At 27.0% G+C, this 26775-nt stretch overlaps 3 protein-coding genes and 1 long non-coding RNA gene across 15 annotated transcripts; 2 read left to right on the top strand and 2 right to left on the bottom strand.

Moving 5' to 3' along the window:
- Positions 1–224: 224 nt before the first annotated feature.
- Positions 225–6480, top strand: LOC114126236 (gustatory receptor for sugar taste 61a-like). Of its 2 annotated transcripts, none has more exons than XM_050202287.1 (8): positions 225–362; positions 443–771; positions 844–1020; positions 3113–3354; positions 4198–4352; positions 5572–5743; positions 5845–5934; positions 6023–6480. In XM_050202287.1, the coding sequence occupies exons 2-8, from the start codon at positions 450–452 to the stop codon at positions 6095–6097; spliced, it is 1233 nt and encodes a 410-aa protein (XP_050058244.1). In that variant the 5' UTR covers positions 225–362; positions 443–449; the 3' UTR covers positions 6098–6480. The 2 variants fall into 2 exon arrangements, with proteins under 2 accessions (XP_050058244.1, XP_050058208.1); XM_050202251.1 differs by having other exon boundaries at positions 227–362; positions 3086–3354.
- Positions 782–4231, bottom strand: LOC114126239 (uncharacterized). Of its 6 annotated transcripts, none has more exons than XR_007604713.1 (4): positions 4086–4231; positions 2038–2489; positions 1799–1937; positions 782–1653 (listed from the first exon to the last, which is right to left on the bottom strand). It is a non-coding gene; the product is annotated as an uncharacterized LOC114126239 (long non-coding RNA). The 6 variants fall into 6 exon arrangements; XR_007604718.1 differs by lacking the exon at positions 4086–4231 and adding an exon at positions 2658–2673; XR_007604707.1 differs by lacking the exon at positions 4086–4231 and having other exon boundaries at positions 782–1056; positions 1130–1653; positions 2038–2650.
- Positions 5171–12910, bottom strand: LOC114126235 (alpha-L-fucosidase). The gene is made up of 9 exons (XM_027990130.2): positions 12664–12910; positions 9219–9360; positions 8777–8883; positions 8495–8655; positions 7729–7930; positions 6808–6948; positions 6506–6671; positions 6305–6443; positions 5171–6195 (listed from the first exon to the last, which is right to left on the bottom strand). The coding sequence occupies exons 1-9, from the start codon at positions 12908–12910 to the stop codon at positions 6094–6096; spliced, it is 1407 nt and encodes a 468-aa protein (XP_027845931.1). The 3' UTR covers positions 5171–6093.
- Positions 7775–20672, top strand: LOC114126238 (uncharacterized). Of its 6 annotated transcripts, XM_027990135.2 has the most exons (9): positions 12786–12933; positions 12992–13213; positions 15363–15414; positions 17732–17875; positions 17941–18062; positions 18211–18322; positions 19067–19194; positions 20073–20264; positions 20330–20671. In XM_027990135.2, the coding sequence occupies exons 4-9, from the start codon at positions 17749–17751 to the stop codon at positions 20453–20455; spliced, it is 807 nt and encodes a 268-aa protein (XP_027845936.2). In that variant the 5' UTR covers positions 12786–12933; positions 12992–13213; positions 15363–15414; positions 17732–17748; the 3' UTR covers positions 20456–20671. The 6 variants fall into 6 exon arrangements, with proteins under 6 accessions (XP_050058381.1, XP_050058280.1, XP_027845936.2 ...); XM_050202424.1 differs by lacking the exons at positions 12786–12933; positions 12992–13213; positions 15363–15414 and adding an exon at positions 7775–7914 and having other exon boundaries at positions 17732–17824; positions 20330–20672; XM_050202323.1 differs by lacking the exons at positions 12786–12933; positions 12992–13213; positions 15363–15414 and adding an exon at positions 7775–7914.
- Positions 20673–26775: the final 6103 nt, after the last annotated feature.

Genomic DNA, 26775 nt, shown 5'->3' on the forward strand with positions numbered 1-26775 from the left:
GACCATTCTCTGCGCCAATACATTTATATGTTGGTATACTTACATTAAACAAATTTCAATTATAAAGTTATTAGATTGACATATATATATATATAGTTATCTATATTAGCTATTTCACTTATTGTGGTTCTTGTCAATCACAATGTATATGTATTTGATAAACATCTTGGTCATTAAGTGTTTGAATTTTTTAGTTTTTTAAAAATGTTTATTTGTCAGTAGGTATATGATATATGTCAAGATAAAAATCAAAATGCACTTAGTAGTTCACACATCACACAAAACCAATAGTTAAATTAAAGTAAAGAATTCGATTTTGGTTTTTACAACAACCAGAAGGCATACCACCTATATAGTGTTTTGTACGTCACGGTTAAAACATGTCTTAAAGTTTGCAATATAATGTAAAATATTTGATATCGTATTATTATAATCTACCTAGCTACGTCATGTTGAAAAACGTTCTCAGGGTGAAACTATCAAATAATTTTAAACGATTCAAAATAAATCCCAACAAGACGGTTGATATCGAGTCAAGTACTTGTTACTTTTTGGACGTGCCAGAAATCCCGTCTGACTCCTTCCGATCCGCTACGCATTTCCCGACGATACTTGGCCGGTATCTATGTTTGATACCGATATCGCACGATCGTTTCCGGATATTCAGTATAAGGACTGTGCTTTCAGTAATCGCTCTTGTTTGTCAAATTATCATGACGTTTTTGAGTTTTTGCTGGCTGAAGGAGACCGGCGCTAACATATTCAAAGGAGGTCAAAGAACTTCGACAGATTATTATAATTATATTATATTATAATCATGACAATACAGAGAATTGTTTACAGGTGTAGTTTTGTTTTTTGGTGGATCAGCCGTCACTATGGCGTTGCTCATTAACTTGTCAAGTAATTGGTGTAATCTCTTAAACAAATGGGAACAGGTTGAGGGATACTTCGGGCACCAGAAGAATTTGAAGTTGAAATTCACTTTTATATCCATTTTGTGTATTATTTTTTCAATGGGTAAGAACTTTTCCTTATAACTCAGCATTTTCCGACCTGATAACCTCATATTATGTATATTTAATACAATATGGCTAGGTATTTATTTGTTTTCGTATTGGTTACTTACTAAAAAATTCAGCTATAATATATCTATTGCATTTCTAACGTCTTCGGTTTAATTTTTAAATTATTGTTTAGCTTTTATTATTTCTCCATTCTTGTGAGATAAATTAAATAAATTCTTGTGTATTGTGTTACTAAATATTTTTGTGTAGTAAAAACAATACAATTATTAAGATATTTAATTCAAAGTAACCATGTAGGTAATGATGTAAAATGTATGTTATCTAACTTTAAATTATTACCTAATAACATTTTGGTTATTACAAATTAATTAATTAATAAAATTTTTATTTTTTTTGTATAAAAAAGATAGGGATCAAATTCAAAGATATTAATTTAAGAGTAAAATATTGAGCTACATGATAGAAACGCCAAAGGTACAAAAATTACATATAATTTGCACAAAAATCAACATTAAAAATTCGTATGTTATCTATACAATTTTAAACTCATCAAGGTTTATCATCAAGAGAACTATTTCCATCTAAACATTTTCCATCTGTTTTGCTATTAATTTGAGACTTAAGTCTGTAACATTAAATATTATATTAATATATTATAATCGTTTACTAGATATATACTAAATTTATGTGTACAGTTAATCAGAATTAATATATTAAAAAAAATAATAGAATAACTCAAAATAATAATATTATTAAGTTATAAAACTAACCGCCATTATAATTGTGATCTGCAAGCCGCACTTTGGATCACTCACTACAACTGTCCAATTCTAAAGTATCATTTCCACGCTTATGTATTTTATTTTCTGATAGTTTAAATTCATAAAATATTATATTTGAATCATTACTCTTTGAATACTTTTTGAAATTGTTTGATAAACATGTAAACATAATTAATTATCTTAAAACAAATAAATGTTATGAAAATATAATTAGTTATAATACATACATTTAAAACATTAAAATATTAATATGATCCAGAGGGTGTTAGACCAAAAGCTGTGTAGTGTCAGCATATACATAATTAATTTTCATTCAAGCAATAATTTACCTTTTCAACTGAATGCATAAAACATTTGGTGCTTTTTCAATTGAAAACTTTTAATCAGCAGTACCTTATCATCAACATCTTTCACAGAACAAATATTCATCTAGTTTTTCTTTTTCAAAATATTGACTACCTCTATAATGTACTAGGTAGCCTATTAATTTAATTTCTCTGGATAAATATATATTAATTTTATTAACTTCTAACTGCATTCCTAATAATTTTCTTCTTCTTCTTCTTCTTCTTTGAGATTTTTCGGCCATTAAAACCATCTCGTTACACATCCAATTCTTCAGCCTTCCCTATTCAATTAGGTTCTCGTCCATGGTCAATGGTCATCAGGGCTGGAACTACTATGAGGCAACCGAGACAATTTCACAAAATTAAAGAGAGACTGACAAATTAATTAATTAATTAATCGAATACATAGATGATATATTAAAATATCATGGAATAATGTATAGGTTATACACATAGAAGGATAATATTTTTATTATTAAAAATATTATCAGTATACCTACCATGAAACTGTATATTTTTTATTGAATGAGTATATTATACTATTTATATTAAGCTAATTTTATGATTATTAATGACGAATTTTTTGTTATTTAATCAATTTTAAATTTAGTACCATGGTAGGTATATAGGTATAATATTTTATACTGCACTTGATAAATTGCAAATATGTGAATTACTGAATTAGTTGTCAGGCTAATCGGTGAATTGGGATTCGAAAAATTGAGTTTCGGTGACCTAGAAAAACATTAACCTACGCACTCATGCCACTTTGTTACCTACGATACTAATTTTAAGTTTGTGCTGCTACCAAATAGGTTAGGTTAGATTGTCTTAACACCCTTACCTACATAATAACTATACAATATGTTATTGCTCGTGAGTAAAAATAATGTAACTAAAGCTTCAGAATTTATAAATTGAATTTCAGTGGAGCATCTGAGCTACTTGTTGACAGGTATCATAACGACGGAACGGGAAAATTCACACGAAGTGTTTGAGATTTACGTCTTGAAAATGTTTCCACAAGTATTTACTGTTATTACATACAACACGTGGCTAGCAGTGCTGGTTTTGATCGTCAATTCCGTATCGACTCTCACCCTTTGTTTTTCAGACCAAATCATCATCATGGGTAGTTTAGCACTAGGAAATTACTTTGAGATATTCAACGAACGCATGAAAACACACAAAGGAAAGGTAAATCGTTGGTACATGTACGATGTACATATTCAGAACATATTATAGGTAATATTATACTATATAACTATAGGCAAGGGTGGGGAATCTATTGAATGTGTGCCAATGTATGCAAAATATTCACGGCACCCGAAAATATTATTTTTCATTATTTAATTTTTAAAAGTTAATTTACTATTTCCAGGTTAGTATTTAGCTAAGCCCCAGTCCCCAAGTCAGTACATATATTTAAAGCTATTAACGTGATTACGTGATTGTTAATAAAATATCAATAATCTAGCAATTACCGATTATCGATTGGTCGAGTTTAAGGACGCTTGCGAACTACAGCTAAATTATAATAAACGGCAAAATAAGCACGTAGAACGCGATATGAGAGTGTAACATTTTTTGAAATTCCATAGAATAATAGTGATTTATTAACATGTGAGAAGTGAGTTATAAATCACTATTAAAAGGTGTTGTACAAAATGTTTATTTCTACATTATTTATTTATTCAATAATGTTACTTTACTTCTATCTTTTTTTTTTAACTTGTTGAATACTTTGTATACTTGCATAAATATGCCTTCAACATATGCATATGTCACTGTGTCAGTATAAAAAAATTTAAGTCACAAATCCGTAACGCAAAAAAAAAATGATCCGAACCTTTTTTTTACAGCGATACAACTAAATTTTTATAATTGTATATTTTATTCTGTTTTTATAACATAAATCTCACACTCACTTTAGTCTTGAGCCGACTGCCTCAAAAAAGCCTCTACCAATACGCCACTGATGTTATTCTACTGTATTACATACAAGTGTGCTTAATGCTTATTGTAATGTGTGGATTACAGAACTTGACACCGGATCAATGGAAAACATTGCGAGTGGACTATACGCGACTGTGCAATTTGGCGAGACTGTTGAACGACTGCGTGTGTCATTTGTTGTGCGTATCTTTGCTGATACACGTGTACATCATATGCGTGGAAATGCACCAGGGCGTCGTGTAAGGATGTTTAATGTTTATTACATAATGCATATATAAATTACAGGAGTTCTGAATGAGCTATTTTCATTCCAAACTCCAAAGTACTGATTGATTAAATACGCGATTATAGGGATATTTGATAACAGATTTAGATTCCTCGTATATATTATTATACATTTATACATCTTTAAATCCTGCGTACAACCTTCAAAGAAATTTTACTTTAAAAATGTAAACCATTTTAATAAGACATTTTCAATATGTACTTATAATGAAACCGATCCTTTTTAGGATGGTTTTTAACACACTTAACAGCCCTATCTGACTAGGTAACCAAATATTAATGTATTACCTATAGAGTATGATATAGATACTCGAATCAAGGTATACTGGCCTTGATCTCAGAATCACCGTTAGTGAGCTAATCATTAGTTCAAGCTAGTTGGTATAATACTTGGATTCGACTATAATAATATGTTCGTATATTTCATTTATAATTATACGTATGAAAAATATGCTAGTGATGTGACAATCCAAAATCCTTGAAGACTCGGAGTTACCTTTATTTTAGTGCACAGTATGTTTAATGTCACACCAACAACATCTCTATTCAAATTTCAAATATTCAACTGTGAATAATTCGCCTCTTCATAGGTATAAATAAATAGAATAAGTTATAGTTCGAGATTCTGACGTAGATTGGATATTTGATTAGTTAAGTGTAGCTATATAGCACATATTTTGTTATTCATTAAATATTATGATATATCATACATTTATTATCGTAATAAAATTAATTCTATAACACGGTTTTTTTTTTCTACACACAACACAAATATGTATATTTATTATTTATTAAAAATAAATTTATTTTTCATGCTTTTTACATAAAAAATTTCAAATAGGAAACGATTATATAACTCATATTTAAAAATACAAATACTCTAAATTACAACGAGTCTTCGGTTCTTCACATCTTATTTCTAGATTTTAAATTAAATTATCATTATTATCTAAATGGTTGAAAAATTTAAATCAAACTGACAATCATTGATATCTAATTTAATATGTTCCGATATCATTAAAAAAACCATTAACCCAAATAATATAATTTAAAGTAAATGCCTATCTACATCTATTTCTAAACAAACAAAAATAAAAATAATTTTTTTATGTTTCAACATTAACTTAAATTTTAGCTTGTGTATTTTGTGGTTATTTATACTATTATATTCAGGCGAACAAATGAACATTTTAGTCTAAGTCACTACGTTCATGCCATACTTTCGTTTATGGTTTCTTCATTGAGAGGATGTTTATTATGTCTGTGCTCCGTTAAAATATACGAAAATAGCAAATTACCGAAAAGATCGCTTTATGAAATACCACAACAATCATTTTGTAACGAGGTGAGTTCAGTTTATTATAATTTATTAATAAACGTTAACCTAACTTAACAGTATAGTAATTTAAAAGGTAATTAACTGTATATTTAATAAAATTTAATTAGGTGGATTTTTTTTTGTTACAAATTCAAAAAGATCATATTGGACTAACCGGGAGCCACATGTTTTTAATGACCAGAAGGTTCTTATTAACTGTGAGTATATAGTACCTATACCTAATTTAAATTTGTTTATCAATTTTACTCGTTAATTTCAGTGTATAAATATATATTTTTGTTGTAGATGTTTGGCACGATTGTTTCTTATGAAATATTACTTGTACAAATGAAAGGATACAGTTCTCGAAAAAATCCTTAAATATTCAAAGTCACGCGTAAAGCCCAGCCCCAATCAGTTTTGGTTTTCGATTTATCATCTAGCTTAATTAACAAACCGCCTTCTGCCTTTTGACTCCACTGTAACAATTCAAAATCCATCAGTGAACGCGAAAAACAAGCCATAATACAATTTAGTGTAAGAATGAAAAATGCTACTTAGGTACCTATTTAATATCTATTATATTACCTTGAGTTTACTTTGTGTGTCCAGCATAACAATAGACTCGATATTTAATTTGTCCAGACACGCAGAGTTGAGTAAATTACTATCGGGCCATTGCAAAACTATCGAATAAATTGTCGAAGTATTTTTTCCACGTGTATACCTTAAAACCAAATATAATAAATGCATGAACATTTCAAGTACCTATTGTTATTTCAGTTTTACCACAAGTGTGGATGTTGTGTATCATTTTGACACGTTAACCATGGATTTGTATTAAAAATAGATTCTCCATTAACGGACAACCATTGGCCAATTTGTAACAAACGTTCTTCGTGTAATGGCGGTATCATGCCATCACTAGTAGGACTAATGTTTAGTAACAAATTACCTGAAATGAATTCATAATATTTTATTTTAAAATTATTGTTTATTGATTATTATAAATAGTATAGCAAATATACATTATATAATAACGCAAATTAATTTATAGAGTTAGTATATAGTATATACTGTGTATAATTTACCTCCAAAGCTTACTGTTTCGACTAATTGAGTGATTAAATTCTGTATTGAGAATACATCTAATGCTCTAGCATTCCTTCTGTAGCCCCACGAATACTTATCAATTGTCATAGCGTTTTCCCATTTTCGACTAATCACCTTCCCTGCAATATAAATAGGTAATATGTATAATATGATCATAAAATGTGTACTAAATTCAATGGCTTATAATATATACCTAATAATATAATTTCTAAGTATATAAAAACTGAGTTATTCTTTGATTGAAGAACAATCATTACTTAAAAGAACTACTAACATTTTTCTATTCATATAATTTGTTAATTGTAACATACATTTTTGATCTGTTTTTTAAGCTGTATAGAATATTTCTGAGTGTAAAATTGAACTTTTGATGAGAATATTTTAAGTGTTGTTTTAAGATTTGATAAGCAAAGTGGGATGGCACTGCCGCAAGAAGTACTTCGCAAAATGTATTAGTCTGTACTACTCTGCTCACATACACTTAAAATAAATATTTATAACTAATTAACTTGGTAATCGTCCATAATTTGATTTTTATATAAAAATACTCTGAATAATTTTCTACTTCGGAACATGATGGAATTAAATATAGGTATATATATATATGTACATATATACATCTATATGTCACACACAACAGTTAAAAACTTAAAAAATAGTAAAAATATATTTTTTCAAAGCGTTGTTTTAATTAACGATTTAATAATATGTGAAAAAAATGATGTTAAATGTTACACTTTAATCATTTTTGAAATAGGTAATAAATGTTTTTCGATAAAATATTCACCCTGTGTAGTGTATACACTATACAGTATACACGCTGTAATTATGCGTAAATTCGACGTTTATTAAATCTAATTTTGTGTTCGAATCTATAATTATAATACATTATAAAATACCTGGTTGATATCTATCTGCACAGGTCATAAATCCACCATGCTTGCATAGTGTATCGCCACCCCATCGATCATTCACGACTATTGTGTCTTTGACAGGACTATCGTTATAGAGCCATGCGAGGAAGTTCAACGAATCCCAGTAAGTGTCTGGCGCTTCCCATTCACCATCCGACCATATGATTTCAGGTTTGTAATGGTTCACCTATTTAATATATTATTATTAAAGTACATTAATATACGTATTAAATATACGAGTATATATGATAATAAATAAAGTTCCATCATTAGAACTTTTGATATTATTTTTATACATTGTATATAAGTATATATTATAATGGCATAATGCAGCGGCGTGGTGAAAGTGTTATTTTAAAGTAATTGCTCTATCAAAATTTTTTGGGTTTATGGTACTCCATGCCCTAAAATATCTAAGTATATCATAGAAATATACTATGTCTACAATTATGTGTCATATTTGTGGAACTTACAGCATAAAACCCCGTTAATTATTTAACATTATTTAACATAAAGTAATTGAATAGGTATATATTATATATACGATTATTATGATTATACGAATATCTCTATACAAACATATACATACATTTTTTTGTAAATTAAAATTGTTTTGTTGAGATGAATTCAATGCCACTAGAATGAGAAAGGAGGGGTGGTTATCTATTATATATATTTTTGCTCCTCACCAAAAATTAGTTCAACATGACTCTGTTAAATGTACTTATACTATAATAATCAATAATTTTACCAATTCGTAAAGTTCTGGGAGTACTTTCTCGGTCACAAATGTGTTAGTGGTCAAATTTGATTGTTTGTCCTGTAACCAAAGTGGGTTAAACCATTCGTATAACGAATGATACACCCCAAACCGAGTCTTATTTAAACTTCTTATGGCTCTGCTCAGGTCACCTTCACGCATAAAAAACACAACAATAATATTATTATAATAATATTTACATCACAGATAAAAAACATCGATATCGTCATACGTCGTAAAAATTTCAACTCCATAATTTGTGTATGTACGTACCTACTAGATCTTTATGAGGTCCTACATCTACAGAGTTCCATCCGAATGATTTTTTCGATGGCCACAATGTGTAACCTTCGTGGTGTTTAGTGGTCAATACTACGTATCTAAATAATAATATAATATAATACCTATTAGATATGCAACTACAACTCAAAATAATACGATAATTATTATTAAACATAATATTTGCGGGATGTGTGGAGTTTTCATTATATTTTTCCAACTATTTCCCTAATTTATGTTTTAAGCATATGAAAATACAAACATGGCAATAACCTAATTTTATTTCATGATTGTGTAATGTTTTATCATATCATATTAATGCTCATCAATTTTGTCATATATATTTCAAGTAATCTTATACAGTTTGTAAAAAAAGAGGTTTTACGTAAATGTCATGAATAAATACATATTGTCTATTGGTATGATGTATAGTTACTTTGCACCGGAGTCCTTGATGATACTGGCCCATTGCATAGGGTCAAAGAATTCCGCGGTGAACTGTGGACCAAATTCTTGGTACGTGAAACCTGGCTTGTAATTTTTTGTCATAAAATTTACATAGTTTGCGCCCTTTCTACCTGTATAAGTCAAGTAAATATGAAAAATGATTATTAGGTATAATACTTATAACTAGGGCTAGGATTTATATGCAATAAAAAATTGTAAAATATGCATTTTATTTACCAAAATATGCAAAAATATGCAAAAACAAATTTTTATTATTTCTAGAGTATTATTATTTATCATAATTCAAAATTGTATTATTATTACATTAAAATATTGAATATTAGTTTATATTATATCATTATTACATGCTACTATAATGTGTTGTTTCAATAATTTTCAAATACAAACATCCAGCGATTTGAACGTAATATAGATTTATACTGACTAAAACTCCTTTCCACATCACACGAGGTTATTGGTGCATATTTTAAATAATGCGATTTATCCTGGAGTTAATCAATATCGATTTCTTAGATAGATAATATTTATACTTTATATTTACAATAATTCGACGGATAAACCAAAAATTATCGATTTTATGAAAAAAACACCATTTAAAATTAACAATAAATTATAAAAATTTGAAAATTTAAGTTAAAAAAAGTCAAAATTCCAAAAATCTATAAATATGCAATTATATGCATTGTGTTCAAAATATGCAAAAATATGCAAAAATAAATTGGTTCTATTTAAACGAGAATTAGCCAAATCGTGGACAAATCTGACAACCATTAAATTTGGACTTAAGGAAAAAAACATGCAAATGCATATAAATCCTAGCCCTACTTATAACTATATGATTCAATGATTATCATGGCAACTATAAGCGAGGTTTTCGTCATTTAGATGTTAATATCTCTACTTTACAAGATTTTCATTTAAGCATTTAACAATAATGTTTTTGTACAACAATTAATTTTAATTTATTAATATGAATGACTTAATTTAAAATGTTTGTAAGTTGTTTTTATGTGATTAAATATTATTAAGGTTCGTTGTGTAATAATTATAAATGTCTATATCTACATGTCTATTATATTTTTAACAAGACACAAACATGACATTAGAAAAAAATTTGGTACTGTGTACTTTCATCTTGTTAAACATACAAATATAATATACAATGGACAATCATTCATGTAATTATACGTTTATAATAATTATTCAAACAAATGTTAATTTAAGCATATTAAAGTAGTATGGTACACATAGTAGTTAAACTTAACTTAAGAGGACACTACACCCGCATGTGTTGACTCTGTCTTAAAAATGTAAAACAGCAAAAACTTTTCTACGCCGGAAAGAATAAAGCTACCTACAGTCACAATTAAGATGCAAACGAAATTTTACCATATATATAAGAGAACTTTAGCTGTGAAATATCGTTTTTATTTTTTTGATATCACTTGCATAAAAAAGTTCTTATTGTTTCAAAATGATGTATTTTCAAACTTAAATAACTTTTTTTGTAGTGATGATATCGAAAAAATATAAGCGATATTTCACAGCCAAAGTACTCCTTTTTTATCTAGTGAAAATTTTGTTTTTTAATTCTGATTGTCGCCTTCTTGGTTTTTTTCCATACAAAACAGTTTTTGTTATGTTCTACATTTGTAAGACAGAGACAACGCTGCATGCGGGTGTAGCATCCTCTTAACAACTAAAATTTAAATGCCTACCACGGTAACTGCCGGCCGGAGTAAACAAAAAAAAAAATATTATTTTTTGTACAAACCTTGTTGTGATTTAGAATCTTGATAATATAATGACGTGAAATCATCATAAACTATTAGAATTTATAGTATATTATATTTAGGATCTAAAATAATTTCTGTGTGGTTTTAGTATAATAATATATATAATATCCGATAATTCAAAATATCAATTTATATAAATTTTAAAATTTTATAAAAATTAAAAAAGTAAAAAAAAATTATTACTTTTTCTTACTTTGAAATGATGTCAAAATGAAATTTAGATACAACGATCAAATATTGTAGCAGATGATATTATTCGTGTTACTGTGTCAGTTTAGAAGGAAATGAACCATGTAATGAAAATTACAAATTGATTTTGTTTATACAATATAGTAATAACTAATAAATAATAATAGTCTATAATCGGTATCACATAAAACCCGGCACGTAATCAGGATTTTTTTAGTGGAGGGGGGGAGTCTAAATAATATATACGATATGATATTATATGAATACGGTTTTTATTTTATTTTTGTACATGATTAATATTCGTACCTATACAATAGGTACATTTTATTTTTAATTTCTAGGATACCCCACCTACAGAATACGTGCTTGTGTATTATAACTTTCAAATTAAAATTCACTAGTTAATAGTTATATATAATGTAAATTCTAATACCTAATACCTATATTATATTTTTATTATTATTTATAACTCTTGAGTACAATTTACTAGAAGAATATTAATATAAATTAAAAAAAAATAGTTTATGTAACTAAAAATGCTAAATTAATTATTTTTGTTTTGGTTTCTGTAATAGTTTTTCTCAACATAAACTAGTTAAAACAATAATTTGTCGTAATATTGCGTCATATTATACAGATGATTCTTCAAGCTCACCCCTATTTTTTTCTTTAAATAATTAATTTTTTCAAGTTCTGATTTTTAAATTTTCAAACTTACTAGTTATATATTTTTAAATACTTAGATTTTTAAACCATATGTAGAATATTTTGTGGTGAGTAGTATCAACTTCTTTTTTTCAAATGAAAATCAACTTTTTTTAAATAATTTGTTAAAATGATTGTTTTGAAAATGTACCAATTTCAATTTAAATTCAAACCAGTAGTTTTTGAGTTATTTGACTTTGTGTACTAATGAAAATATATTTAGAGGATATAGAGAATATAACGGCTTAAAAATGTTAATAGTTATTACCTATAATTAATGTTAATCAATTAACATTTTTTAATAGTTTTTTAAAAAATTCTTAGATTCATTATTTAAGAAGTATTTTTGTAGAACTATTATCCTTACTATGTATATTATATATTTTATTAACTCAGAATAAACTCGTCTGAATTTTGATTTAGATACTTATAACTTTTTAAAAATATCATTTTTTGCTTAACAATTATAATAAAAAAATTTAGTTGGTTTTTGTTTCAAAGAAGAAAATCGTATTGACTTAAGACTGTTATTGCTTATTACATAGTTAAATACTATATAAATCTAAAAAATTGAAAATATTATTCTCTTTAGGTAAACTTCAAAGTTTTAAAATTCGAAATTTGAATAAATGTATTAATGTATGGTATTAAAAAAAAATTGGGACGATCATGTTTACTAGTGAATCACATAGTATACAGACAAACCTACAATCCTCACTTTACCTCTCCAGTTCATCCAAAACCATTCGCTGCCAAACGCTGGCACCGAGTACACACCCCAGTGGATGAACACTCCAAACTTGGCCTGGTCGTACCACGCGGGCAGCGGTCTAGCGTCCAAGCTGGTCCAGTCAGGCTCGTATCTTTGGATGTCGGCCGATGCCGCCTCTCCGCATGCTGAGGCAGATATCCACGCTGCAGTGACGGCAATGGCAAAGACCACGTCGGTCACCCGGCGGAGGTTCGGCATCTATTCGCTGGACTCGAGACTAGGTATATTAAAATAATTTATAATGTCGCGTTTTTAATATTATTAGTATATACTCTTCAGTTTGGCCGACGACGACACAGGGCAGACAGTAAAATTGCGGTAGGATAACAAATTATGTATAGCCACGGCCGCACGACCGTCGTTGTCGTCGGTTGCCTCGCGAACGACTGGCAGCAGTTGCAGGTTACGAGTTGTATATACCTTACAGAGGTCACAGGACGCGGTACAATGTATATCATTCGTGAAGACGGACCTCCGCAATATTTGCATAACGTAATCACGGTATATATTGTACACAACGTATTAACACCACATATATACGTATATAATACATGTGTACGACCATCTTATAGTGTCTATAATACCATTAGAATTCCTCGTTGAATTTGAAATAAAAACGCTCAAAAATTTCGAGGTCGTATTTACATATTATACGCGTATACAGATAAATTTTATATTTGTATATACGTATACACAGTGAGGTACGCAGATATAAGGTCGTGACGGAAAACTGGTCGAGTTGTGTGTATATAGGTACCTACATCCGTGTTAGTTGTGCGTGTGACACGTACGAATTCTTCATACACTCCACTAATTTAATCACTGTGCGAGGACACACTAGCAAAACACATTCATATACCTATTATACATAATATACATTCGGGAAGATTTGACAATTTCATACACTACGAAATTATATTCATATAGGTACAATACAATTGGCACATCTACTAGGTACCTACACTTTTCATTTGGGATGTTAAGGATTTCGAGAACGAAAATGGTATTATAGGTATACGGATCATTGGATCATGGATGAGAAATATGAAGTTCGAAAGACCCTGTATAATATTTTTATACAATATATAGTGTGTGTACACCCGTACTACTATAACTGTTTATCATTGACCTTTGTCGTAGACACTGTTTTTTTACCCATACGCTTGATGTTCCGGCGTATTCATTAAAAACTATCGTTATATTGTCAGATAAATTAATTCCAAACTCCAAATTCTTATGAATAGACTATAGCCTACAGATATAATATATTATGTATAATGTATGTTTAGTGTGTATTGCGTAGGTACCTACATCCGTGGAAGAAAACTTGGTGTAAAATATATAATAATAGGTATTATTTTATATTTATATTGTTAATATTTGTAATAATATTACTAATATTACATGTAAAATGATGTTTTATGTTACTTACTATATTTTGAAACGTTTTTACTTGTAACGTTTAATTATCTATTAGAAAGTTTTATTATACAAAATTAAAACCCTTATACTCGGTGCTCACTATAGTTTTTTTTTTTTTACTAGTAGTATTTTTCACTAACACAACATATATTTGTTGCATACTTAACTTACTTCTATAGTTTGCTTAATCATTGTAGTGTAATTATTTATTTAAAACAACAAGCTTCATTTTTAATGAATTTGAATCGGAAAAAAGAAACGAAATGATGTTTGATTACATATTATTATAGTTTATTTCAATGATGCGGGTTATGACTCATATGTCTCATATTATCCAAAAGTACGATGTTTATATTTTGTTTAAATTAAAAACATTATAACGTGATATACATTAATATGTTGTAATATTATTATTTCGGAATACTAAATACCTAGGTTATACCTCATTAAAATGACAAAATGTATGATATTATTATAGCTCTATAATTTATTTTTATGACACATGAAACATATTAAGTTTGTCGAAAACCTACTTATGAGTTAGAAAACATAGGAAAAAACTTCGTAATTCAGGAGAATAAAACCATATGAAGTAATGATTAATATTTAAAGCAAAATATTGAATACGTAAAATCACAAATTTTTAGAAAAAATATAGCTATATGTAACTCAATTTAACATGATTGGCACGTAATTTGCGTGAAAGTGAAATACTGAAACTATATTCAAAAATTGGATGGAATTTAAAACTTGAGCGGATTCAACATTCAACTCCAGCAATTAATTATTAAATTATAAGCTCATCATTCAATCCCAAGGGCCAAAACATGAACATATCGCAAAAATATTGTACGCAAGTTGAATATGCAACGTTTTAAATAAATCATATAGTATAATTTTTCTGTGTATTCAACTTACTCTATTCTAGAATTCTATTACACAAATGAAAGTCGACATTTTCAATTTCAACAAGGTAATGCGATTTGTGACTATAATAATATGTGAGCACTGAGCAGTAAGCGCCTACTTTGGTGACGGAAGTCGGTGATTTTAGAGTAATAATTGTTTTTTTAAAGTTTTTTTTGTATAATAAACGATGTGAGGCGTGAGCCGTGAGAATAATGTGAAACTGTGAAAGCGATTCTTAACTCTTGTTCCGGTGATACATATACTACAATAAAAAAAACTTTTAAGTAATTTGTTGAAACCAGTTCAATATTTGTTCTAGTTGATGTTCATTAGTGTCTCAATGGCCAATGCAATGACTATATTACAAGAAGGTATAAATTTAAATTTATATTATGTAACTTAGGTAATACTTATATGTATTTCAATAATATACACAAACTTATGTACAAAAAGCCCATAGGATAGACAAAGTTGCAAATTTATTTTTAATCATGTACAACGAACAACTTATAAGCATTATAAACAATTTGTCTTTTCGATTTTAAATTTCGACACAAATACAGGTTAAAATGGTTTTCATTGTTAATATTAACACAATATTAAACAATATGTGTTTCACTTTTACATTAAAATAAGCAGTCCTGGACATTATAATGATTTATGAAAACTATCCGAAATTTTAGAAATCAACTTACTTTAGTATTTTAGTAACACGGTACAGTAGCAATAACGGACTGGCCTACTGTGCTACTATTCTATAGCACAGTTGTAGGACGTTAAAAAAGCTGATATTTTTAAATTTGGTGTATAAAAAGATAAAAAATAAAATTGAAAAATTAACGTTATTGTTTTTTTTTCATTCCTTTTTAATACTATTATGTGTTGCACTGTTGCAATAAAATAAAATAGGTAGGTCGAAAATATATAAAAGAAAATTGAAAATAGTTGCAATCCCGTATTCCCATCCAAAAATCATATTAAATAACTTATATCGTACTCTTTGATTTAAATATTTTATTCTCGTCCATACGTCTCTAACTTTCAAAATTCCTACGATAAATGAAATTGCTAAAACTAATTACACACGTTTACATAAACATCTCTTTGACGATTCAAATCTTCTTATTCTAACCTATCCTCCTCAACCACACTTCATAGTTTTTGGAGACCCTGCAACAAGAATACTCAAGCGCCAATGACCTCGAGACTGAATAAAACATTTAAAAAATTAATTTAAATTAAAAAAAAAACTAATTACCGTCTATTTTCCTAAATTTCCAGTAGGTGAAACTGACTCTAATGTCCGACAGAATGTTATTTTAATGCATAGAAAACGAACGCTCTTCGTCCAGTAAAGTGATAAATACATACTTCTCAAAAGAGGTTTCAAATTACACTAAATTTTAAATTTTGAAACGATCGATATTGATGTTATAGGTGTAGTAGGCGTACTGAGCGGAGCGTATAGGTATTAGGTACTACAGGCAACAGGCTATTTGTAGGTCGATCATCTATAATATATATATATATCATAATAATTATGTTTAAACATTTAATAATCAAGTTGATAATGAAAACATTGAAAACAATAATAATCTAGTATAAACATTTCGTATTCCGTACTCCGGGTTTTTACATTTCTTATTGGGTAATTATTTTTTTTTATCTCTATAAGATAATAGTAATAAACAAATAAAATTGCACAGTTGGAATCATAGACCCATAGGTCTATGGTTGGAATAACCGGAAAAAGCAAAAAAAGCATTTACATAAAATAAAGCCGGATGCCGAAAAAAGTAAAAACAAATTGGTTAATATGGAATCAGAATGATGTAAAACGAATTTATGTATAAAAATTAGATTTCTATCTCATTTATAAAAAAAACCATAGGTATGCTTAAAAATCCGAGTCTTACAAATAAGTAATATATTTATTATAAATTTAAAGATTTCTTTACATACTTACAGTTATGTATAAATAGGTACCTACCTATTAAACAATTATTTGACTCTAAAGTAAAAATAAGTACCTACTTATTTTTCACCTCGATATTTCAATAAGAAATTAGTCCATTTGAATCAGACAGTCACACGTCGTCTTTTTAGCGGAATATATTAATTATTATGAATGGTGATTTGCGGTAAATTATATGATGAAATAGATTCATCTATTTTGGGATTCCACCATAAAAAAGAGATCAGTTATCAGCAGATATCAACGATACTCGGGCAATTACCTTAGATCATATTTTATATGCAAAGTGGATATTATATCCACCTTCATTATATAATCTAATGCAATTACATAGATATTGTAGGTATGTTGATAAAATAAAATATTATTAAAATAAAACTAAAAATAGATGTCACATAAACAGCTGGTAATGGGTATAATAATTAATAACAATAATAACCAATATGATAATAATTCCAGTCAATCAAAACAATGTTAAACATTTATGGTGGTCTAAGTCATCAGATTTTTCATCAAGTCATCAGAAAATTATCAAATTATTTTTTAGTTTTTACTTAAATTATTATTACCTATATTGGCATTGTTGTGTCGATAGATTTCATGACTTCATGTTACAGTTATCCATCGTCATAAATAACATACTTGTCGTGTCAAACCCGCTTATAGTTAATTCTTTAAGTACTTTATATAATATATTTGATTAATTGTCCTAGAAATAAGTTGATCCAAAATGCCACGAACCAAAGGAAGAAAAGTTAAGCGTTCGGCTGTTGAAACGAACTTGACTGCTGTGAATGCGACTATGGGTAATCAAACGAAATCTGTAAAAGACATTTTATATGAATTTGATTGTGAAAGTAATATTGAACATGAGTAACCATTTTGTGTGTTTATTAACGAATGTACTTTTTTCGTTTTTTAGAACAAATTATTGAAAATTATTTTTTTGCCATAATTGAAAACTATAGAAATTTAATTGAAAATTCATTTTTAATGACAAAAATGAATATTGGTGACATATTACATAATAATCTCTATGACATGGCGAGTATCATAGTATTGCATTAGTATAAATATCTATTGGATTATACAACATAATAAACATTGGATATTGAATTTTAATAATTATTACATAAATTTAATACATATATATTAATATATATTACATAGAAGTAATCATTTATCTTTACAGATTTTTAAACAATATACTATAAAATTCAACTGTGTAACTAAAAAACATCTGGAACAACCTTCAAGACCTGTTACCAAAGGCACAGTAAATAGAACAATCAAACAAACAAATGGTAAGAAGTACCTATTTAAACAGTAAATCTTTTTTTTATCTGTATAATATTTGTTTAGTTATTTTAGTTACAAGAATTATACATAATACAATATAGCATGTAATATAAAATATTACCTACTAAAAATTTCTCTACACTGAAGTAGAGCCTTATGTCTTAGATTTTGTATTAAGTTATTAATTTTCCTATTAACTTGTTAAATGGTTTACATATTGTATCTTGATTATTTTTTGATTCTATCTATGTATCTAATTTATAGTTATTAATTTGAGGTTTATGAAATATTATTAAGAAAAAATCAATTGATAGATACATTTATTTCTAAATTATCTATGTGATTGAAATTAGATATTTTAATTTTTTTAGAGTTAGTAATAATTAAATTTTAGTATATAAATACTTTTTGATAGTGTATAAAATGATACATACCTATATATATAATATATATATGTATATATAAATGAATAAATAAATGACTTAGTGCATAGAAACAATGATTCATAGTCATAGTGCATTATGGTTTAAAGTTCAAACATTTAAATTGTAAATACCAAGTGGAAAGCGTGTAATTAGTTGGAAAGACTAAAAAAAAGCCTGTGGCTATAGTACAAAGCAGAGTTATAATACCTGTATAAATTGTGGATTTATTTCAAGCATTTAAGTTTTAATATAAAAATGTATTTTCAATTTATTTTAAAAATATTAATAATATTATACCATAATAACCTTACATTTTTGTTTCAGTATCTACTTCGGTATTGAAGATCCATGGTTCTTTTGCTTCTACAAAAGTAGTAAAATTCTGCAGTGCCACACAATATATCGACGATGATCTACCACTATCAACAGAAATAATAGAATCTAAATTTAAAGTAAATATAATATGTGGAGTATTAATATTCAAAAAATTAATTTAGATAAATACTCATTCATATCAGTAAAGTCTTACTAAAACTTAAAATGTATAATGCTCTTAGCAATCATGTATAACATAGTTATTGATTTTCAATCATTTTTTTTTCATGACCTATGTTAGTCTTTTCTCAATTACTAATAAATTATGAATTTGACAGTATAGGTACAGATATAAAAGAGAATATGTTAAAAATTAAAATTACTATATTTTAAGAAACAAAAAATATAATTAAAATAGTCAAAATTGACTTATTTTCTGTTACCCATACATCAACACCATTCAATTCCTCATTAATGTAAAAATAACATTAAATTTAATATAATTTACATTATGTTTTAGTAAATTTAAATGCATGAGTGAAAAATCAAATTGTAGAAGATAATTTATTCACTTAATTCATATGTGATGATCACCTTAAATTTCAATATAAAAACTAATGAGATAGGCTCTAAACATTAAAAATTTTCATATTACTATAATTCAATTAATTTTGATTATCAGAGCACACAATAAATGATAAGCAAGTAAATATAGTAATAATAAATATAAATTTCACCACAAAAAAAAAAGATTAATTATTTTTAAACTAATTAGTAATTAGCAAACAATTAAACATAAACGTATAACTTTAAAGATGATACATTCATTTTTTTTAATCTAAAATTAAAATCGTATATTTTTTTTTAAAAATAATCAATTTTTCATATTATGTAGTACAAAGTATTTCTTATCCCTTTTTTTTATTGCTATTTCTTGATATTTTTTTTAAATGTATAAATCAGTAATCTTATTTAAAAATGTATATAATATAATATAATATATAATATATTTTAGACTCCAATTAATCAACCACTTCTATCTTCAGCAACAGTTACACCAAAAGTAAATATGAATGAACCTATGTCGATGATGAGGCGTCCAAATCAAGGAGAAATTGCACTTTCAATGACAGGAAGTCCACTTATGATTTCATCAGTTTCTAGAGATGACATGGCTACAATCAGTGTACCATTAGCCAATGGAAATGTATTTCAAATTTAAAAACTATTTCTGCAATAGTAATTTTTTACATTTTTGTGTTGTTTTTTAAGGTTCTTTCAATATTACCTAGAGTTGGTTCTACTATGGACGTATCATTTGATGAGCAAACTAAAAGTGAATTACTTCTTCTTAAGAAAAATATTGAAGGGCTATTGAAAATTAATGAAAGTGTATGAATTTACAAAAAACATACATTTTATATTAATCCAGAACAAAACTTTTAAAATTATGTAGTAATAAATAGGTGCTTGTTATTCTTATTTGATATACTATGTATGTTATGTTTAATTTTAACTTTTAAATTTATTGTAAAAAAAATATTATATTAATTAAGTGTGTTTATAAAATTTAAAACAAAATCCAGTATAGTTTAAACTTACCTAAAGTAATAAAATAAAATATATTGTATTTAAATCGATTTATACATACTCAATTTTTATAATTTCTTAATATTAATATAGTTAATTTTTCTTCGTCTTCTTCGGCATTTAACAAGCCATTTAGGCCCATTGTGGCAACAAAACTTGTCTTCATTGACTTCTTTCCTTTGCCAGTTTTACTTCATTCTTAATTCTTAGTTAGTCCAATCTCCATAGAGATAGTTAGTATCAACTCCATCTCTTTATCTTTCTATTGGGCATCCTATAGGCCTTTTAATGATTGGTCTCCATTCTGTAACCTGTTTAATTATTTTCCCTAATCATACATATTCAGCTCAGCTTAATCTATTACTTTTTAAATGATAGTTGCTTCTCCTTATAGATCATTAATCTTACTTCATATTCTCCTTTGCTGTTAATTTTGGGTCCATAGATTCTTCTCAATATCTTCCATTCAAAAGTTGCTAATTTGAGTTCATCCAATTTCGTTGTGGCCCATGCACCACATGTATATTGCAAATATAGTTATTGCTCTCACTAATATTTAGTGAACATTTATTTATGACTTCTATGGTAGGAGCTTTGATTTAAATAAGGGTACCAATCCAAAATAGCATTTGTAACTAAGGTTTCTCTGATGATTGACTCCAGTACTTTATTAAAAAGTGCTGGAGATAAGGCACCTATTTGCCTAAGCCCAGTCTCTACTTCAAATTATTCCGAAATTATAGTTAATAAACTCAGAAATTAAAATTAAAAATTATGAACATAAATAATCAACTTATTTGCATTTTTACTATTTATATTTTAAAGAATGAATTTTTATATTTTATGTACTTATATACCGTGTCATCGTGATTTTTATAATATTATGTGAACATGTAGTTACACTTATAAAAAAAAATAATAGTTTATACTTTAAATACTGAAGACTTATGTTAATCAACAGAGAGTATCTTATATACATTTACAAATGGTACTCATATGACATCATAAAACATTAAGTAGATATTATATACTATAATTTATGTATACTATCTAGTCTAAAAAAAATTGTGTTATTTATTATTTCATGAGAAGTTTTTAAAGTTGAAATATTTCAAAGCAAGAGATTATGATTATGTTTTCTGAAGCCTATTATAAAGTAATATACATTGTTAAATGGATCGTAAAGAATGATTTATCATCTAAGTGATAAATCAGTATTAAATCATAGCATTGTCATCTGTTTAATTAATAACAATTAGATTCGCTAAAACAAAGAAATCAATAGAATACATTCTTGTTGATTATTTTTGTTTTAAAAAAATAAAACTCTAAATAGGTACATTAATACATTGAGACTATAGCTAGCCCATACTCCATAGGTACACTGTATCTCATTCATGTCTTTTTTCTTTTGAGATATAAGTAAATACATCTGTTATACCTTATACATAAATATTCTCAAATAACTTATTTTTGGTGATTTTTAAAGTTAATACATTTGTGTTCATTATAAAATACAAATTTACTAACTATTGTCATAATTTTTTGATAAGCGTTTATTTAAATTTATCAAATTATATAAAATGTATTTATAAATACTTTGGCTCATGGTATTATAATTCATTATATTTGCCTATGTGGCTCGCTAACACGGCCACTCCTGCTCTATACTATGCTGCAAAATACTTACATTGTTACACATTATATTGACTATTCTTCCGGAGCATAGAGTATTCACTATCCACGTATATTGGTGTTGTTTTTTTATATTTTAATATGTTTGTTTCATTATTCATACGATATTGCAACAAAAAATGTGAAAATATAAAATCCTAAAATAAATATTTAAAAAAGTAATAATTCAATTTTAAGTTTTATTTTCTAAAGCTCATATTATATAAGTATGGTTAAGAGTTACAATGAAAATTTGAATTCAATAACAGGTGTTAGGAACTATAAGTTAAATAATAATGGTATATTTTATAATAAACATTAGTAAAAAATAATATTTTTAAGTACGTTAAGGTTAAACCTAAGGCAAAACAGAAATTAATAAAACATCTATAATTTAAAATTTATTTATCTCAGTAATTAATTTAAAAAACATATATACCAGATACCTATATGATAACTTAAAAATAATAATAATATAGAAAGGGGTAATGATCTGACATATATAAATAACACAAGTAAATTGAATTATGAAATTACTATGTTAATTATTAACAACATTTCAGAGGCCTATGAGAAAGCCAGAATCAAAACTAACTAATGTAAGTACAGCAAGCTGTTTTCATAATAGTGGGTATTTACAATTTACATTAATGCCACTACTATAAATAAAAGATATTTTTTAAGAAGTATCGTTTGTATTTAAATTAAAAAAATATTTTTATAATTCATTATTTTAATGAAGTAATGTACAAATTTTATAAAATGTATGACGTTAATGTAAAAATGGCCCTTTTCAAATAAAAAGAAAAAAATAATAATAATGCCAACACTAAATGATATTATAATACATGTATTCATTTTTAATTTTTTACTAAATCTAAAATTATATTATTGTATGGTATATAATATGGTAATCATTAACTATAATCTATTCTTTAGGCTTTTACATGTCATTTAGATCCATTGTCACAACAACTATTTGCCTTTAAGCATAATGGTTTGAACCAATTCCTTCCCATTGTTTACTCTCAACTTCGATGTATTTTTAATGATTTTGTCTCTCCGACGCTACTTTTCTCTCGGTCTTTTGAGGATACCCCGTTCCTCGAATGCGTCCTATTATTAATTTTTACCCTTTTCATAGCCGGAGTGCGTCCGCAATCTTTTCCACAAATTATATGATGGTACCCGACTACGTTCGCTGTTTTATCGACATATCCGCGTTCGAAAACGGTGAGGAAATTGCATATTTTTATTTTAATCATTTCGATGATAATTTAGCACGAATACTCAGTTACGGTATTATAGTGCAGTGAACGTACGTACTATTTTGCAAAAGAATGACGTTTGAACACCAGCCTATATAGATTCTCTAAAAAAATAAGGAACATTTTTCTAAAATAAAAAAAAACCTAACTATCCAAACTTAAGGGTGTAAGTTGAAATAAATAAAAAATAATAAAATATTTTTGAGGTGTAAGTCAGTTCATCTCCTGGATAACTAAATTGACTGTAGGGAACTTCGGGCTACGTAAAATATATGACCTTTTTTCTTGTGATGCAATCGGGTCATATACCTTATTCCGGACGTACTTGGAACATTAGATAAGGGTCACTTCGGGAGGCACTCAGGAAACCATCGGTTATTTTATGTCCGGTTTTCATCATGTGGCTAATTCAATGAGGCATTTTGACTTCCATACATGGTCAGTCTATTTTATCATACTGCTTTTAAGGACTCCTAATACAGTAGAAGCCACTTATTAGGAAAACGGATTATTGATACAATCGCGTTGTTGAAACAAAATGTCTAGAGACAGACCGGCCGTATATTAAAACGTTTAAAATCAATTGGATTATTGAAACACATATCGGTTATCTGAAACAATTAAAGTCTATATTGGAAGTTCTACTACACTATACTGCAGTACTACATAATCTTATCATTCTTATCTTTACATTATCGTTACGGATCGATACTGAATTCCACTTGTCCAATTAATTTCGTTTATTTTTACTGTTCTTTATCGTAAGTACAATTGGTACCTATTAAGTTCTTTACGAAAGTAAGAATATATAATTTAGACCAAAGTAGCGTTTATTTTATTTGGTGAAAATAATTTAAATTTTATTTCTTCGTGGCTGTTAACGTTATTTTTTTTTGTATACCCCCAAGTATTTGAAACTTGCTACCCTTTCAAAGTTGTAGTTATGCATTTCCAATTTCCTTGCTTCACGGTTTTGTTTTATGACTTTTATGTACTTTGGGTCAACATTAACATACACAATTAATAAAATAATATGAATAAATGATGTTAAAACTATCAACATAATTATACGTATTGTAAACCATTACGTAAATGTATAAACGTATGAATATACAAAATATATGATTAATGTATACCTTAAGTTAAAAATAGCGCTTTTTCCAAAACAATAAACATAAATCATGCATATTGATATTACCTATATCTAATTTTCAAGTTTTAATAATTTTAAAATCATATAATTTTTATACAACTCATGTCTAATATGAAATAAATCAATAACAGGTACAATTAATAAAATAATATGTTTAAAGTATAAATAGCTAGGTATCTATATAATGTTGTAAGCTATTACGAAAATAGATTAATGTATATGAATGTAAATATTAAATTAAAATAATATATATTTGAAATAAAAAAAATATATCAATATCGGAAACTAGAGATGTCTTATATCTATTACCTAAATATATATATTTAATTTTAAAATGTAATCAATTCCAATTGAATATATTTATCTCTTAAAATTTCAATAATCGTATAAATTAATAATAGGTACTGATAGCGCAAGCACAACATTTAAAAAATAATATATAACACTTTTATAATAGATTCTTTTCAAGTTAGGAATAACATTCAACTATATAAAAAGATTTCAATATTATTAACAATAAAGACAAGTTAAAAGGGTAGAGTTAAAAAAAATGTTAGTAAAAATAGATATCTTGTTGTTGAAATTAAATTTTACTCTTAAGTGAACACCAATATAAGAAATTTCAACAGTAAAATAATTACGTAAAATGTCTCGAAATTATGTTATGTAAGTATCATGAATGCTTTTGACATAATACTATAATAGTTTAGAATAAACTTTTACTTAGTAATATGACAAAAAAATATAACACTGAAACACTCATACTCAAAATTGTTATATTAAATATTACTATCACAAACATATTTTATTCAAATGTTTTCCATTTCATGAACTAGATAACTTTACATTAAATGCACAATTTCATCAGGTGTACACGTCGGCACATTTAAGTTAAAAATCAACAATAACAATGGGGAGGTATGGCCACTCTAACGACCCTCTCCTGCGGTTGAACTTAAATGTAAATAAAATAAATTTATTCGACTCTAATGCATTATAATGACAAGTGATATACGATATTTGTGTATTTCTATGCCAAAAGGCAATTAATTTTATAATCAAAATTTTATCTCGTCTGACGTCAATCACACATAAAACTTGATGGATAGAAAAACAAATTATCACAACGCTTACAACAAAAACTAATTGGTGTTTTTAAAAAAAAAAAAATTAAATATTTGCTACTCTTATATTTTAGTAGGTATATTATAACGCATAATTCTAATCAAATATTTGACTTTTTTGTTGTTAGAAGGATCGTTGACCGCATGCTCTTGTTAAACAATTCCTTATGCATGAATATATTACATTATAAGAAACTCGATAAGGTGTACAAATGTATATACTTATTGATGCATTATCGATGATTTTACATAATGTTTATCTCGCGAAATTGTGACTCATTGAAATAGTAAAAGTACACAGTATTACTCGAACATATAATAAATAAAAATTAGTTCGATGCCTGCCATTTTGTTTAGTGTTTACTTCCGCGAGTATTGAGTTACCATTCTACTATTGTTATTGAACGAAGTATAGGCTAATAAGTAATAATATATTTAATTATCAATGTTATTAAAAATGTATTTGAACTTTGAAGTATTATAACGCCATTTATAATTACCTTTTTGTTTTTAGATTATTTTGGTAATTGAATATAATGTTAAATGTTTACGTTTAGATGAACATAATGTATAGCTGCTGATGAGAAAATAACAACTATATGCACGTCTTTTAAATTTGTGTATAAAACAAAACTCATTGGAAATTATATCAAATGTTAAATGGAAAATATAACGTTGAAGAGAAAGAGATCGAGAGGTTGAGAATACGTGAAAAAACGTTACGAGATTTCCAATTTTTAAATGTATTAGATTTTGAACGAAATGATGAATGTATTGATTTCACAATTTTTTTTTGTATCTGCGTGTACAGCATAACTTGTCGAAATAATGCTTCAATCTCAAACTTTGGGGGTGGTTTCCGATGGAAAAGTGAATATCCTTGGTGCATTTAGAGGTTAAATGTAAGAA

This window comes from Aphis gossypii, chromosome 1 (assembly GCF_020184175.1).
Source record: "Aphis gossypii isolate Hap1 chromosome 1, ASM2018417v2, whole genome shotgun sequence".
Classification (NCBI taxonomy): Eukaryota; Metazoa; Arthropoda; class Insecta; order Hemiptera; family Aphididae; genus Aphis; species Aphis gossypii.

Coding starts and splice junctions, on each gene's coding strand:
- LOC114126238 (XM_050202323.1), top strand. CDS start 17,749: ATGCCACGAACCAAAGGAAGAAAAGTTAAGCGTTCGGCTGTTGAAACG. Junction 17,876..17,940: donor ATATGAATTTGATTGTGAAA/GTAATATTGAAC, acceptor TTCGTTTTTTAG/AACAAATTATTGAAAATTAT. Junction 18,063..18,210: donor ATAATAATCTCTATGACATG/GCGAGTATCATA, acceptor TTATCTTTACAG/ATTTTTAAACAATATACTAT.
- LOC114126235 (XM_027990130.2), bottom strand. CDS start 12,910: ATGCCGAACCTCCGCCGGGTGACCGACGTGGTCTTTGCCATTGCCGTC. Junction 8,884..9,218: donor ATCAAGGACTCCGGTGCAAA/GTAACTATACAT, acceptor ATTATTATTTAG/ATACGTAGTATTGACCACTA. Junction 6,444..6,505: donor ACACAACATCCACACTTGTG/GTAAAACTGAAA, acceptor TTTGGTTTTAAG/GTATACACGTGGAAAAAATA.
- LOC114126236 (XM_050202251.1), top strand. CDS start 450: ATGTTGAAAAACGTTCTCAGGGTGAAACTATCAAATAATTTTAAACGA. Junction 772..843: donor CGCTAACATATTCAAAGGAG/GTCAAAGAACTT, acceptor AATTGTTTACAG/GTGTAGTTTTGTTTTTTGGT. Junction 5,935..6,022: donor CCAGAAGGTTCTTATTAACT/GTGAGTATATAG, acceptor TTTTTGTTGTAG/ATGTTTGGCACGATTGTTTC.